Source organism: Montipora foliosa, chromosome 4, assembly GCF_036669935.1.
Source record: "Montipora foliosa isolate CH-2021 chromosome 4, ASM3666993v2, whole genome shotgun sequence".
NCBI lineage: Eukaryota > Metazoa > Cnidaria > Anthozoa > Scleractinia > Acroporidae > Montipora > Montipora foliosa.
Window position 1 is genome coordinate 45352581 of NC_090872.1, and position 17500 is coordinate 45370080.

The 17500-nt window shown below is 38.6% G+C and overlaps 1 protein-coding gene across 4 annotated transcripts in view; it reads left to right on the forward strand.

Annotated features, from left to right (window-relative positions):
- The window catches only part of LOC138000852 (centriole and centriolar satellite protein OFD1-like), a 43027-nt gene that overhangs the window by 21292 nt on the left and 4235 nt on the right, over positions 1–17500 (forward strand). For 3 of the 4 annotated variants that reach the window (XM_068847523.1, XM_068847522.1, XM_068847521.1), the window contains exons 9-18: positions 917–1023; positions 1145–1264; positions 3194–3267; positions 5874–5965; positions 14013–14090; positions 15106–15167; positions 15274–15305; positions 15391–15449; positions 15767–15871; positions 17420–17500. The exon at positions 17420–17500 is cut by the window's right edge and continues 31 nt beyond it. In XM_068847523.1, the coding sequence (XP_068703624.1) occupies positions 917–1023; positions 1145–1264; positions 3194–3267; positions 5874–5965; positions 14013–14090; positions 15106–15167; positions 15274–15305; positions 15391–15449; positions 15767–15871; positions 17420–17500 (810 nt within the window). The other variant, XM_068847524.1, reaches the window with a different exon arrangement.

The following is a 17500-nucleotide window of genomic DNA, read 5'->3' on the forward strand; positions in this document are numbered from 1 at the left end:
TACTCATTGTATCGTTTACTGTAGTTTGCACTGTTTTATGGTGTAAGTGTGCATATTTAAAAAATAAAATTATTATTATTAAAAATAAAAAAAAGAAAAAAAAAATAAAGAAAAATAAACAGGTGCTTGAAAAATTTGAAAAGGTCACTAAGCAACTTTCTACGATTACTGAACTCGTATCGTTATTACTCGTTAACAGGATTCCACACCACATGTAAAATTTCAAACCTTCTTCAACATGATGACAAATCATGCAAGATTGTAGTCGTGACTTGGTAGCAAGATATATTTTATCTCTGTAAAATAGACCAAGGATCTCACTGACAGTAAAAGAAAACTAATGTTAGCCACAGATGGTCTTTATTGATGGGACACTGGTCCACAGAAACCTTAGACAAAAGGGGAACCACCTATTTTTACTTAATTAAGGAGGCTCGAAAGGGTTTTCAGCTGAACCTGTACACACAAAACTTGAGCTGCTTGCATCAGCTGATAAATCAAAACGGGTGACCAGCAAAAAGCAGAAATAAATGTGTTGCATGTAGCAATATCTTGGAATTTATCTTGGTGACCTACCATAATTTTTTTGTGTCCAAGTAAGATTTGTTTCCTCCTTTCTTTAAGAAATTTAAAAAAAAGGGCTGTTGGAATGCCATGTCATTGCCATGGCAACAGTTAGGGCGTTGTGGACACCCTTAAAGATTGCTTGGCAATAGTATTGCCCTTTTGAAAAGATAGAAAAAGTTGGAGTCCTTTTCCACTGGAAACCCACTCTCATCTGTGGAAAAACCTTTCAAGCCTTCTTTAGGCTGTCATTTTGAGACAAGGTGGTGCAAACTTAAGAACGTAGGCAAGTATTAAGAGTACTCAGTATTTGGCTGTGCTTTTATGAGTGAGCAATTCTTTTTTTGGATAGATTCAAGATGAAGAAGCTTATTCTCAGAGACAGAAAATTTTGGAAGGCATACTGTCTCTCAAGGAACGGGAATCAGAATTTGATTTGAATCAAAAAATGAAAATAAAGTAAGGAGTGCTTTGGCTTTAAGATGAGTTTATGCACCAATGAGGCTTATAAGTTATACGTGTATGTACACCAATCTGATATCATGCACTTATATGATAAATCTTATTTGGTCTCCCACAGGAGTTTACAGCTTGAAGAAGAAAGAATCAAAGTCTTGTCTGAGGAGGTTAAGCGAAAAAAATCTCTCTTAGAGGAGGCAGAGACCAACTATCATGTGCGACTGGAACAAGAAGTAAAGAGGTAACTTAAATCCAATTTCATGAATGTCAAGCGAACGTTGGGGATCAAAAATATAAAAGAGGGTAACAAATCACTTGCGGACCCTTTTCGCAAACAATCCCAGGGACAACCAACGCTTTTTTTGCTAGTAGTGGTAATAACTTTAATCCTTTCATCAAGTACCCTGGCGATTAAAAAGGGTAGTGATGGTCAATGAGGATAGTACTGTGTTAGTGCTTCAAGGTATTTTCTCCTTGAAAATTGTCCACCTTGTTCCCAGGGTCCCTCTTCTAAAAAGAAGGCAGAGAAGAGAGACCCTGGGAATGAGGTTGGAAATGGAACGGAAAGGAAAGGAACTTTATTTAAGTGTCTAATCGTACTAGCGCTGTAGCACTAATTGGGGACTCTGTAAACTGAAATTAACAATTAACACAAATCAAGTCAAATGTTGGTTTTTTTGTCACGGTTGTTAAAAATAGCATTGAGCTCGTAAACGATTCACTTAAGCCCTGAGAAGTCACTTTCTTATGCTTGGTTGGCCTTTTCCTTGTAACATAATAACTATCCCGAAAATGGTCACTTGCAGAATCACTTCATTTCGGAGATTGAGTTCTATCTTTGTTTGCAATGTAAAATGCAAAATGCCATGAAAGAAAAAAAAAAGGAGAAGAAAGAAGAGAAGCGACTGCAGAATACACGGCCACATTGGAAACATTGTATATTCCTGCTTCGTGTCATTTGTCATTGGATGGTAGAACCAGGCATAAACTGAGTGGAGTCGTGCACAGTATCTACTTTTGGCTCTTTGGTGATTTAGAATGAAATCTTGGGTGTCTATAAACTGAACTGACTCCTTTCGCTCAGCAGTGAGTAAAAACGAGAAACATTACTTGGGTCAAAGTGAAGTCTATATATTAAGTTTAGAGGCTCATTTGGCGCTGAGGCTGGTTATGCAAACAAGCCCAGCTCAGCCCTCGTTTCTGTGTAATTTGCGCAGTTATTAGCCTCTTTGCCAACGGAACCGATGCTGAAGGGGCACCTTTTTCTGGCAATATAACTCCGTGCGACGGTTCTATTGATTATGTGGTTGTAACAACTCGTTAGTTCCACAGCCTTTCGTAAGATACTTGGACTGTGAATTACTTGACGGCAGTTTACGGTCACATCGCACATCACAATCGTTCCACATTATAATCAGTTGGTTCCACAAAAAGTCAAAAAACACTCTTATTCAATGAAAATGTAAAGAGAAATCCTGCTCTCTTGTAGTTGACAGAATGAGCTAGCACAATTGCGTGCTTACTCCATCGCTTCTCTATTCTGCGTGGAGTGTACTCTTTGACACGACACGATGAGGTTTAACTGAAACTTGTCTGGGGGGAATATTTGGGTGCTCGCAAATAATATGTTTAAACGTGCGAGCAATTTACAGGGAAACTTACTTCGCATATTTGCGCCTGGGTCATTTTGGCTACCTGGTCATGTTGCGGTGAAATCAGTGCAGATTACAGTCTAACGATCCTGTGAACTCCGTCTTCATAGTTCTGATCTGCCACGTGAGCGGTACTCAGAGCTTACCCTCGAACTGCTTTCGCCGGGAGCGACAACCAAGACTTGATCTATCATTTGAATAGTTCATCACCTTGATAGATATTAAGAGTGGCATGTTACACTTGTGGAGCGATCTAATAACTGTTTTGAAGATTTTTTTTTATCTTTATTTGTTTTTCGGAGTGAAACGATCTGCCTTTTTGCAGAATAAACTGACTATACAGTGGAACAATCTGACAAGATACCGAATTATAGTACATCAGTCCTGGGCAGTAATGGCCTGGCCAGCCGGGTCCATCGTTAGGATAGCTGTTATTGGGGTCGTTTATTCTTCCAAAACAGCGATTAAATTCGCAACATCGTGCAAAATGCTCTTTCTTACCATCATTTTCTCCTTAGATACAAACAGGAATGCGAGGAAGAAATGTTGGAAAGAAGACAAAATCTAGAGCGCAAAGAAAAACAGTTACAACGTAAGTTGAGTAGTTTAATGTTTAGGTAAGCTACAACCAGTTAGATATTTGATTGATTTGGATGGTAGGAAGTTAAATTGTTGGCGTTATTCTGAACCGAGTCACCTGGTTACCGTGGCCTTGTTTCTTTCGTGGGGCTGTGGAGACGAAAGTGAAGGTCCCAGAGTCACGTTCTGAGGCAGGTGATAATAGACGTGACTGATATAGACGTTTAAGTTTCTCTAAGTACCTTTTACTCTGGCCCCCTTTCATGGCCACACTCTACCACCTACGTCGCCCAATTAAGTAGAGACCCTGGATACCTCCCCGAAACCCTCCCAAACCTGATGCTGGATCATAATGGATGGCGTGGTAGAATTAATGTCCGAGCTCGCTCGACCAGATGATGGTGATGATTATGAAGTTCGTTTTTGAAATAGACGATCTGCACCAATCTGCTCGATTCTTCCTCTCAGCATACTTTTTCTTATATTACTTTGTAAGCAAATCTAAGCGTGACCAAAATCGATTTTCGTATTTCTTTCAAGTTCTTGAAAGCGCCAAATTGATATCTGCAATTTTCATTGCACCAAGTTCTTGCGGTCAAGGTAACGGGACAAGTTGCACGAATGGTAATGAATTTATATAGCGCATTTTCTATTAACATATTCGAATGCGCTTTACAAGCAAGTGATCTATGGGTGAGATCGGACATCAGCATACGAATCCAACAAAAGTAAAGACCACTTCAAGTGTTGTTTTTTATTATTGTAGTCTTTTGTCCCTTAGCTTAGTGATAATATTTGATTTAGGGTGATGCTATGTTTTTGCTGACAAATTTGAAACTGGGTCGCATTCCACTGTTACCTATCTGGGTAGGTACATTCCACTGACCGCTAGTCCATAGACTACCCCGATGGACAAGATCCGTGGTCTACTAAATGGACTAATGATGGACTACCTAAAATGGATCACCCTACTAAATTACGAGAATAGTTTTGTTAAGCAACTGTGTTGCATGGTACGGAACGTGCAGTGTTGTAGCGAGTGATACTGCCTCGTTGTGATTTGCGTAACCAACAGTCTCTCCTCTCACCGTTGTTTTGTCGAAATCATCTCAGCGGCCGGGTAGATTTAAGATGACCATTTGCGAATACAAAGACAATCTACATGTTACCAATGCCCAAGTTCAACTCGTTTCGCGACATACATTTTCACAGTTAAAACCGAGTACTTCCGGTATATTATTTAACAATTATTCGCCGAAGGCGAACTGATTCACCGAGACGAAGTCGAGGTGAATATTCACCGATAATCACTGAGCCTGAGGCGAATTGTTTTAGTATAAATACACATGTGATTATTTCAAAAAGGAGAAAAAAAATAACATTTCAACGCGAAATCATCTTCACTTACAGTGGCAATTAAAACGACTACTGGCAGCCATTTTGTCCGTCGAGGTGATTATCGGCTGATAATCCGAGATAGCGAGCCAATGAGAGCGCGCGATTTTGTATAATCAACTGTGTATTTATACTAATTAGCTTTAGTGGCTTTTTGATCCCCGGCCATAACTAAAAACAAATCCGATGTAGACTGTAGATCCTTAAATTCCGTGATTCTCAAGAGCCTTTCTTTGTTTACTTTTGTTTCATAAAATACCTTTAGTCGTTTTATTTTACTGAACTACAAGTGAACAAGAAATCGCCTGTTATCGTCATGACTTCAACTGCGCTAGCGTCTCTCAAGTTAAAGACGACACTGCACAAATGTAACGATGAATTGGACAATTGTTCTGTAGGGGAATGAATTTTTTTAAGCTTATAAAATTGCTGTTGACTCGTTTTTTTCTGGCTTTAGTTTGTATTTGTTTCTGACGTCCTCGTTGAAGTTAGCATCGTTTCACTGATTTTTGTACTCGATTTATTATACATCTAGTCACTAGTCACTTTTAGTTGTCCAGGGACCAGATGCCCGTTTCTTGAAAGTCCCGAAACTTTAAGGGTCATTTTCGGGTGTGGCAATTTACTTTGTATCTCAAGAACGGAGAGGATTTAAGTTGTAAAACTTCACAGTCATTTTGCTTTTTGTTACCTTGAAAACGTGTTAAAATATCAACTTTCCAAAACAAGTGGTTGTCAGTTTCAAATGGCTTTCGGGTCCGAAAAGTTTTCGGGACTTTCGAGAAACGGGCCACAGGTCGATGAAGGAAATAGGGGTTAGTGAAATGTACCTAACCTGCCTACCGTTATCCAAGTGTTACACTTAGGCAACATTCTGTGTAACTTGCCCTTGTACTGGCATTGCGAGATAACCAGCACGAAAAATTGCAGTGTGACAGCACCATCAGGAAGACTGAAACGAAAACGGTGATAAAATACATTTCATGGCTTTGAAATTTCTTCCTGTGCGTGTCACGTTTGGTACATTTTTATGCACTCCTCTTCTAAACATCACCATAACATGACTAATTTTAAGGATTTGAGTGGACGTTTAACCATGCAAGACCGTATCAAATACCGATTATTTCTCTACACTCCAAGAGCATCACTTCATACCCAAGAAACACGATGGCAATTACATAAATAGGTTCTATGGTGGTAACTGACTTTTGTATTTTTTTTCAGGCGACAAAGATATGTTTGAAGGGCAGAAAGATACATATATGAACGCTTCGAATGAGTTGCACAGAACAAAGGGAAAGTTGCATGAACTGCAGGTGTGTGCTTCCATTGGAGAAAATGAAGTAACCAAAGTACTCAATGCGCGACCTGGGGATTGTTGTTGCTGTTGCTCTTTAATCGAATATTGCTCAACATTTCCATAACGTTGAGCAATATTCGATTATCTGTCTTCAGTCTTTTTTGTTTTTTATTTCTAATTTTATTATTATTATTATTATTATTATTATTATTATTATTACCTTACATGTTTACATGTTTAGTTTTAAAAGCACAAACACCCCTCCCCCCACAAACACACTCACACCCACACACACCCACAAACACGGAATATGTTTACATAATAGGAGAAAAAAAAAAAAGGAGGAGGAGCTCTTGTTTTGAGAGGAGCGACCAATTATACTCTACAAGATGGGAATTACCTGGGAGTGTACAGTTGGGGAACAAGGTGCTGGATTCTGTATTTATTTATTTATTTTTAAAGCAATAGCGGTTCCCATCTCTTTCGCGTTGTTGTATCTTCCTTCTCTACTTTATGAATATATTGTAGATGCCGTAAGTATTCTTCGAAAATTGGCCTTCGTTCTTTAAATTTACACAGCCAGATGAAATGTTTGCTTGTCAAAAAACAAAAATTAATTAGCAAATTGTATGGTCTCAGTCCCAAGCAAGTATCTACCTGAAAAGCATATTCTTTACTAACAATTTTACAGGCCTGCATCCATGAAAAAACATTATTCCAAAAACAACGGCTTTTGCTACATTCCCAAAATAAATGAAAGTGGCTTTCTTTACGGTATTGACAGAAGGTGCATTTCTCGTTATCTATACGCATTTCTCGTTATCTATACTTTGTGACCGGGTTCCAGATTAATTTCTTTGTGCCATTTTTCTTGACCTAGGGTTGGTAGCTCACTTTTTATTGATATATACTAACTTCTTATAAGTCAATCTAGAGGGTTTTGAGTTTTTTAGAAATTTTGAAAGGAAGCTCTCATAGCTAGCATTAGTCCTTTCACTTTGCCTACGGAGAGAATTAGTTGCCGAAATTATTCCGTAATAACTTAAGGGAGGAACTTGAAGGTTATATTTGTCTTGAAAAGCAGTTAAAGATAAAAATTCAAAGGAATCATTAAGGATGTGCTTAACTTCGGTTATACCTTTAAGGGACCAGTCTTTGGAAAAAACTGGTCTGTTTCCAATTTTTATGTGTGAGTTATACCATAGAGGTGAAGATAAAGACTGTGCTTAGGATGTCAAGTTTTCGGTGAAGGAGGCTTCACACCAAATTTCAAGATTTTCTTTGATGAAAGGGTCTGAGACCTCAATGAAGCAGCACGCGTCCTTCCTAGTAAGGTTTCCTAAACAAATCGTCTTTCCTCCATGTGACTGAAGTTCTAAATCAAAAAAAAAAAAAAACTTCCAGCTACTACTCTTTTCAGGATCAAGATATTTTTTAATCCAAGATGATTTAAGAGATTTATTAAAAGACTCTATATCAATCATTTTAAGTCCTCCTTCAGAAAAATCGTTTATCATAACATTTCTTTTTATTTTATCCCCTTTTCGTCCCATAAAAATTTATAAAAGAGCACGTCTATCTCTTTAATTGCTCAGTTTATGGTCTGTTTGAAGTGGCGCAAGTATATACACCAATTGTGATACCGCAAGACTTTTAATGACTGTAATTTTCCCAAGCAGACTAAGTCTACGAAATTTCCAGCAAATTAACATCGCTTTCACTTTTTCCACTTTATCTATGTAATTATGAGAAACTGTTATATTTCAATCCGACGAAAACCAAAAAACCAAGAGCTTTAACTTTTCCTTTAGGCCATTTAAAATTATTTTCAGGACAGAGTTTAAGATCACTGTTTACCTTCGCGCCGATCCATAGAGCTTCTGTTTTACCACAGTTGAGTCGGAGACCAGACACCTCTCCGAAAAGATCTAATAGTCTTAAAGATTCTTCCAGGGATTCTATCGAACCGCCAAAGATTAGCGTGGTGTCATCTGCATATTGGCTCAACTTAATATTTTTTGCCTTCACAGTTATTCCTATAATTTTTTCATTTCTTCGAAAGGCTTCGGCCATTACTTCTACCGATAAAACAAATAAGTATGGCGACAAAGGGCAGCCCTGCCTAACTCCTCTAGTCGGTTTAAAGAAATTGCTCGCCCAACCATTGCTCAAAATACGGCTTTTAGTGTTACAGTAAAAAATGTTAATCCATTTTAGTAGTTGTGGGCCATAGCCAAAATACTTTAAAGTCTCTTGAATGAAAGTCCACTCTAACGTATCAAATGTTTTCTCGAAATCAAGGAAAAGAAGAAGTCTGGGAATATTCCTCGCTGCCGTGTATCTAATAACACCACCAATTAAAAGGATATTCTTAATAAAACCTGTCTGATCATCAGAGATAAGTTTCGGAAGAAAATTTTTTATTCTGCTTGCTATGGCTTTTGTTGCAATCTTATAGTCACAGTTAAGTAATGTCAATGGTCGCCATTTTAATTAGACTGAGATCCGCGTCCTTTTTAGGAATAAGTTTAACAATTCCGCGTCTTTGCGATACTGAAAGTGTTCCTGTTTCATACGAATAGTTAAAATAACTTATCAAGATATCACTCACATCATTCCAAAAAATCTTGTAAAATTCGCAAGGGAGGCCATCTGTTCCTGGCGTTTTGACCGAATTCATACTGTTTAGGGCTTGCAGACATTCTTCCCTATTCAACTAGACCCTCCGTGAGGGTACACTGGGTTGCCTGTGGTACGTGCACCGTTCCAAACAATTTTTTTCAAGGTCATTAAGAAGTCATACCAGAAGAGGCCCTTTGGCTCACAGGTCCTCACACGTTCGTACGACGAAACAGATCTGTCCTTGCGTAATATGTAGCTCTAACACTGCACGATGTTGTTTTGTTATTGTCTATCATTGTAGTGCCATGGTAGAAGTCTTGGGTAAATAGTCTGAGAAGATATGTGGTTACCAGCAAAGTACTGAACCCAGAAAGATTGAAGAAAATAAATGGGAAGTGAGAAACATTGGCTTCTGGGCTGACATGTTGATAAACTTCTTTTCACCTTAAGCGTGCCCGCTGAGCATCTGACAGCTTTGTAATGCCGACGTTCACTGAAGTCAAGCTCTGTTCGGCGGGGTTAGTGTTTGGATGGGAGACCAAAACAATACACCCCTCACAAAACAGAAACATCGGACCGAAAATACTATTAACGCTAACAAATGCGAACTCAGCAAGGTACAGATTTTGTTAGCTTGCTTTATGCAAAAACAAATATTGATGCAAAAGTAAATAACTATAGATACACAGTTTTTAGAAAGAGCAGAAGGAAGTTTCCGGGACGGTCGATCGAGAATAAAATATTTACGACATGAAAACAACATTAATTTTGAACCGTGAATATAGGATATAAAAAGTTACGATTAGCGACAAACATTTTGGGAGATTTTTGCTACGTTCAAGTAAATTGCAAAATCGAAAGTGACATGGCCGGAATTCAGCGGGCGCCGTGATTAAGTTACCGCGGCATGTTTACTCGCCAAACAGTGAAGCATCTGTGTCAAATGATGGCAAGATACCGGGTTTTTGTAAGTTTCTTTTTCTGTCAAGTGTTATAAAGTTTGACAATGAATTGAGCGAAGTCAAAACAAAGATCACAATCGCCCAACTCCCATCCTCCAGTACTCGTCGCTTTTGAGATTCCTGCCTAGTTTATCCAACTGACTTTCCATTATTGAGCTCCATAAGGGTATATTTTGTTTAAGGATCCACTAAAACGCCATTCGCGGTACATGACTTTCGACGCCATTGCAGTCTAACTTAATGATTCCACTGTGTCCACCAGAGAAATCTACGCAGTTCCACTTACCAGGGGAGTGACAGGCAAGACTTTTACCGACACGGAAAAAAAAATAAAAATAAAAGAGATAAAACAAACAAACTAAACGCAGACCTCGACTGGGTTTGCCACAGGCAACCCAGTGACAAGCCTTCGCAAACAAGTTGTTCCGCATTGGTCAAATGATTTTGATTTTGCTATGGTGGGAAAAAAACGTCACTAGATTTCTCGTTATTGGTTTTGGAACTGTAAAGAGTTTGGTAAAAAGACTCACACCCATTCAGAATTTCTTTGTCTGTATCGGCAAAATCCACTGATTTTAAGTTGAGTAATTGTCCCTTGCTTGCAATGTCTCTTTTCCAGATTAAGAAAATATTTGGTATTTTTTCACCTTCATTATACCATCGTGATTTCGATCTGCCCCTTTTGTTTTATATTCGATTGCTTCAAGCTCGGTCCATATTTGTTGTTTTCGAGAATCATTAATATGCGTATCACTTAAATCTTGTTCCAATTTTGCAACTATGACGCGGCGTTTCGTCTCGGCCAAGAGACTCATCAGATACTTTTCGAATTCCAGCAAACTCGTTGAGCATCGCGCTCAAAGTCCCGTTCGCGAAGTCAAGATTTTAGCAGTCTGGCCTTCTATCACAGAAGGATTCCCAACCGCAAAGTTCGCGAGTTATATGCAATAAAAAAATTGTCAAGTACTTGTGAAGAATTTAAATTTCGTGGCTGGAAATTTTGCAACTGATTGCTCAATTTCTTCTCACTCGTTTATTATTTTCTTTTTCTTGGAGGCTCCAAATTTGATCGATTCTTCTCTAACTTTCATTTTAATCATCTCCCAGAGCAGATTAGGGTTAATAAACTCATCATCCCTGTATTCATCTTTGGTTTGTTGTATCATCAATTTGATTTGATTAATATATTCTGTTTCAGTTAAAAAGGAGGTGTTAAGTTTCCAGAATCCTCTACCTCTAGTCTTAGAATGTAGCGAAATTTCTAAAACGATCATTGAATGGTCCGTTTTATATCCCGGAATGATATCTGCTTTGATTATGTGGTAATTGTGAAGAAGAGCTCCCCAAAAAACCTGTCGGCCGACTGTCGGTCAACTGTCGGCCGACTGTTGTCCAACTGTCGGCCGAGTGGTCAAAGATCGAAGTGAAAAAAGAAGGATCATCTTCATTTGGTGCATATATATTTGCTAAGGTCAGTTTTTTTCCACTGGTAATTAAGTCACATATTATAAAGCGTCCCTCGGGAGCAGTATAAGCTTTGGAAATTTGAAAATCGAAGTTATTATTGAAGAGAATAGCAACACCAGCGCTTTTACTTGAGCCGTAACCGAAAAAGAATGAAGGGGTAGTTTCTAAAGAAACTGTGGTGCTGCGTCGGTGGGGAAGTAGTATACAAAAATTTGGTTTTATCAACGGAGTTGATAATGTAAATTGGCCACCGTACAGAGATTCTAAAAGCTGACGTTTCGAGCGTTAGCCCTTCGTCAGAGCGAATTCGCTCTGACGAAGGGCTAACGCTCGAAACGTCAGCTTTTAGAATCTCTGTACGGTGGCCAATTTACATTATCAACTCCGTTGATAAAACCAAATTTTTGTAACCGAAAAAGGCCTGATAGCCCCATTCTGTTCGCCATTCATGCTTATTGTCGTCGGTACAATGGGCTTCTTGAATAAAATATATTGACATTTTTTTCATGCGTAACCAGTTAAAAATCTCACGCCGCTTTTAAGGCCCGATTTTTCTATGATTTTTTCTGAGTATCACATGGGACACCCTCCACCCAAGAGCACCTCCGATAGTAACTATAGATGTAAACTATAAGGTCAAAGAAAAAAGTAGGACGAAAAAATAACAAATAAACAAAGGACAAATGCACAACCAAACAGTGATAAAAACAAGTATAGGACATTAAGAGTTTAGGAGTGTACAACTGATTCGTTTTTGTTCTAACTCGTTCGTTCGGCTTGCTGGTCGCCTCCGCCATAGACTCGTTTGAAAATTAAAGTGTGGCTTTTAGTTAAACCATATTCAAGACTCTCACCGCCCTGTTATAACCAGTTCCCTACCAACAGGCCAAAATTCACCATTAATGTATAACTTATCTGGTTGCGCCGAACTGAAAGGTGCTTTCATTCCATTTCTTCTGGCCTTTTTCAATGTTTCCACTTGTGGCTTTCACCTGTCAGTGACCTCAGTTGGTAAATCTTTAAACATTTGAAAATTAGTGCCACGAAGCCGGCGGCCCGAAGCTAACATATCCTCACAGTCTTTGTACCGCAAAAAGCGGGCGAGTATGGGCCGTGGTGCTCCATTTTTCCCTTTGCCGATCCGATGAACACGTTGAATTTCGACCCTCTTTGCATCTTCATAACCACGTTCTTGATCTGAGAAGCGACGTAGTGTTCCCTCTGATCCGCCCCTCTTCTTGTCTCGTATGTTCATAAACTTAATGTTCTCACGCCTCGAAGAGGCATCTAAATATAGATTTTTATCGTGCAGACTCTTTGCTCGTTCTTCAAGTTATTTTATCTTTTGACTCAAATTTGCCGTGTTTGCCCCTTGCTTGTTTTCCATAGACTCCATTTAGTCTAAGCTTGATATTGACATTCTTTAGTCCTTCCTTCAAATTATTTAATTCTTGTTTGGCTGTACATTCAGATTCTTCAAGTCGCTGTGTCTTTGATTCTAGATTCTGTAACTTGCCTTCAATATTGTCCAAAGAACTTTCTATTTTATCAAGTTTCTAAAGCTTCTCTGGAATTTGATTTAACATTTCGCTCACACTCTCCGACATGTTCAGTACTGCCAAGACTTCATCCACGCTAGCTTCTTCTTCTTAGTCGCTCGTGCCTTGATTTTTTGCCTTTTTCTTGTCCGGAGAGTCGTTCTCACCCTCTGTCGAGTTCGATGACCAGTTTCGGTGCTTCGTAAGATACTTTTCTATAACATTGGCCATTTGCCACTTCAAAGAAAATGTAAAAAGGCGTAAGGCTAAAACCAACCACTCACTTACGCTGCCATTACTGAAACCCCTGAGATTTTGACGGACTTAAAAGTCCGTAAAAATCTCAGTAAGAATTAAGACAGTTTTTTTTCGCTTTTTTGCGAGAGAGTGAGCCCTAATGTTTGGTTGACTCCACCTCTCGTGCACCCTTTTAAAGTCCATATGATGCTTATTTTTTCCCCGTTTTTAACTTTTCGCTAAAATATTTATAGTGTCCGGAGTGTAGTACTTCAAAACGTTTCCCCCCATAGTGCATTCACCCGTTTTAGCGGGCCTTTGATTTTGGCCGAGCCAGTTGGGTCCAGGTAACTGATGACGAAGAAGCATTCGAAGGGTAACTATCGTCCGACATTTCTGTTCTATAAAGACTTTTAAGCTCTGGATTTTCAACAAGATTTCTATGAAAACACTTTTGCGCATTTCTTTCTGAAGAGATGCGGTCAAGTTACATCTTCAGGGGCCTAACTGGCTCGGTAAAATCATTGGCGTATAAATCAAAGGCCCGCTAAAACGCGTGAATATACTATGAGGCAAAATTTTTTTGAAGGACTACACTCCAGACACTAGATATTTAAACTAAAAGTTAAAAAGCGGGGCAAAAAAATAAGCGTAGTAGGGAGTTAAAGATACGTCTCTCCACCAATAGCATACATACATATACTTGATAGTTTGCCCTTTTATGTGCCGTTCTATAATCTTCGTTATGTTAGCAATAGTAACACTCATGGCCATTTCAAATGTGTTAATTTTCATTTTGGAAATCTTAAAAGGCTTGCTTGAGACTTGATAGCCTCTCTAGACTTTTTTAAGAGAAATCTTTACTCTAATACTATCAGATGAGTAGCAGAAACATGTACAGTTCCCAAAAGCCTTTGAAATTCAGAGTAATTTAATAAGGTGACGCCTTCTTGATATAACTTGATGCAAAAAACCGCCTGAAAAAAGGCCTAGAATAAGAGAGCAAAAGGGGGTACCCTAACCAAATCTTCGAAAAGGGCCGATATTTTAGGCAAACTCCCAAAGGCTAAAAAAACTGGGAAATGCCAGTCGCCTAACAGCCTTATTGGAATTGTTCGAAAGCTTAACTATAATAGATTTGTTCTATCATGATAAAGATTTCCAGTGGCCACATGCAGTAGAAAAAAGAAGGAAGAAAAAGTTGTTTGTGTTTTTTTTTTTTTTTTCACACTTTCAGCTTGAACTTGAAAACTATAAGTTGAAACTGGCTTCATCTCTTCAGCAGAAAGAGTCTACGGTTGAGAGGCTAACTGAGGTAACATTAATTAAGGTCTCGTCATAGGTTCGAGGTGTCAGTTTTTTAGAACGTTTTTATTTCGTTAGTATTTATACTATGGGAATGAAAGAAATATAATTTTGATGCTCCGTGAATGTAGTTTTGAATCCAAAGCAAAAGCAGGTGGGCCCATTCGGTAGGTTTAAGCTACCCGGCATGATTTTAAATTTTCCTTCATTTTTTTAAGCAGTCGATTTTGAACTTCAAAATATTTATTGAATAAATTTTCAGCTAAAGGGTATCGGCCATATTGGATATATTGCGTTTTGCATTTGTTACCTTCCATGAAAGTTAAATAACGTGTTTGACCGGGAATTCAGGTCCAAAAATTGAAAAACGCTGACACCGTTTACCTGAAAGTTTATGTCACAACCGTTTGTTGAAAAAATTTCAGAAAAATTTAAAATCCGTAGGACTACCTGGCTTTGCTTTAAGAACTTAACACAGAAAAAGTAACATCCAAAACTACATCCAAGGAGCGATAAAATGTTTATTCTTTTAGCCTAAATACTGACGAAATTAGAACGTTTTTCAAAATTGACACCTTGAACCCATGATGAGACCTCAAGTTGACTCGAGATAATTGGAGAGGTCCGTTCTACTTTCTGCAACAAAAATCAACACATTTTTTTTGTTGCAAGACAGGTCGTGCGTGAGATGTAAATCTTGCAATATCGCTTTTCAACTAGTTTTCGACTAGTTTTGCAGCAATTTTGCAAGTTAAACGTTTTTGTTGCTCGTATTACCGTAGCTTTGGAAAGAATCAATGAAGTACATTTGCCAAGCATGGCCCACGGCCAATTCGTCCTCATATGCCAACGGCCTTGGCAGGTTCTCCACTGGTCAGAGATTTTTTTCTTTTTTTCTTTTTCTATCCTTTTTACATAAAATAGCTTATGGCCCACTTTGAAAGAGTACTTATTCATTTTTAGTCAATCGACGTTTCTAGGTGTAAGCTCAAAGTGGATTGAAGAAGAATGATTTATATCTTCAGGACTACAAGGCTTTGAAGGAAAGAGAAGTTGATTTAAGCAAGGAGAACGCTGCGTTAAGAAGGCAAGACATCTCTCTACAAAGCCCTGGCTTCTTTTATCTTGAAAATACTCTTTGCAATTGCTGCATCATGTTTGTTAAGGTTCAAGTCTTGCTTTCGTTTTTTCAGAGATTTGCTGAAATACCAAGATGAGCAAAAAGGTGCTTAGTAATAGGTTACGTCATTTTCTTTGTTTTTTATGAGAACTAAACTTATGTTGTTACTAATTTGGGACTTTTTCTTAAGGAAATCAGAAAATAATCAAGGAACTAACAGAGAAATCGGTAGAATCCACTGCAGACTTGGTATGGATATTTGTGAAAGGAGAGTTTCAATTTCACTCCTGTCTCGATTTCAACATAATGCAGAGAGAGCTTTATTAAAAACCTGTTCAACATCGGCATTACTGATCAAAGCGATGTTTCTGCTTGACATCATTCAAAAGTACCAAGGAAAATGATCTCGTGCTTGTTTTGTAGAAGCCCCGGTAACTTTTTGCGGCCCTTGGTGTTCTCGGCAGCCATTTGGCAAATAACTTTTACATATAGTGCGTAGCACCCTTCGAATGTCACAGGCACACTAAAAAAAAAGCACTTGTATTGTTTTCATTTCTTTGTCTCAGCAACATTTGCGAGAAGAACTTAAACAAATGGACAAAAACAACAAATCGAAAGAGAAGGCTTGGAAAGACGTAAAAAAGAAGTTGGAATCTAAATTAGATGACGCGGTAATGTTAAATTAATATTGATGTTTCTTTCAAGTGAAGCTATGATCCTCGCAGTTATGGACTCAATTTTAGCAATTGCGTAGAGGAGCCTGAAAAATTCAGGTGACGGGTTCAAACCCCTTTGAAGTCCTGAATTTTTTATGTTTCTCTACGCATTTGCTAAAATTGCGTCCATAACTGCGAGGATCATAGCTCCACTTGATTTCATATTCGCATTTCAATATATGATTTATTTCATATATCATTTCATCATTGATGTTTCTTTATTGTCTAACTCATGCAGTGTTGGCGCTAAATGCATTTTCTTGGTAAAGACACTTTTCACCCAATGGAAATTCTATTCGTTATGCAGTGTAGTCTTGTGCAACATATACATATGCCTGCATGCAGTGTTTGGTAATCTGGTAATGGTATGGGGTCTCGTAGCAATACAGTTAAGTCTTGAACTTTATCTGTCCACGTCTTCACCAGTTTACCAGAGCTAATATAATTGACAGTGAAGAGCGGTCCCGGCCCCTGTGATGTCCGACTTGCCAGGTGTGCATCATCGAACCGTAAATAGTTCAGTTGGTCCTGATAGTACATTTATGGTATTGTCGGTGATGACAGTATTCTTTGGCTTCACCAGATTTCTTTTCTAAAAGACGCCAGTGCTGGGTCGGTGGGTGAGCGCAACACCAAAATTTGGTATTGGTATCAAACGAGTTTACTGAGGTACATTGACTACCATGTTGAGATTTTGAAGATGTCGCTTTGAGCGTTCACCCGTCATCAGAGTTAATCAAGGGGTTCTGGGCTGTGGAAAGTCTTTATATTGGATGTCGAAGCAATTTTGTTGGTTGAAGCGTAGTGACATGAAAAATAAAGATAAATTAATGCAAAGGGAAGCGTTCGGTGATTTGCTGCACAGTCATCGCGGTATGAAGGGCTGGAAGTATGGGATGGCGCTTTTGACATGTGATGAATGAGAGAGTGAGATGTGAGATTTGGTAGGTTTAAAGTGTAGGCTGGTGGATAAACCTTTGCCCATTGTTTAGACTTGCAGAGGTTGAGCTTTAGTCCATTGTATTAGGTGAATTTCTTTGTGGCAATTAATCACAGTTCCTAGACGATCTATCAAAATCACCGACCACATCATCTGCGCTTCCACCGACTTAATATATTGCATAACGTCTACACAATGCGACAAAATATACGTAAGGGAAGAAATTTGGCAATCGCTTACGCAAACACTTCCGAGACGTTAAAAAAGTGTCTTATCCAAACCAGTTGCGCTCTATAGTTTAATCCCTCTAAGCACTACAGCCAAAATATGACTGTCTGCGGTCTCCTTTTTTCACAGAAAACGGCAAGTTAGACTTTTAATAGAACAAAACTTGTTTTTCAGATCAGCACGATCTGTCCCCATGGAATCAACGAGCCCTTCTCGTGTATTAATTCATCCACCACGCACCGACCAATAAATAATCAGTACCATGTTATTCGTGATTATTACAGAGGACAAGGGCGCTTTTTGTGCAAACGCTTTTAGTTGTTTTTGTTTTCAAGTGCCAGAAGAGTCATAACTATCAACATCTGTACGAAGAACTGCTGGCGAGTCATTCCGCCCGAAGTCAAGAAGTGGCCGAA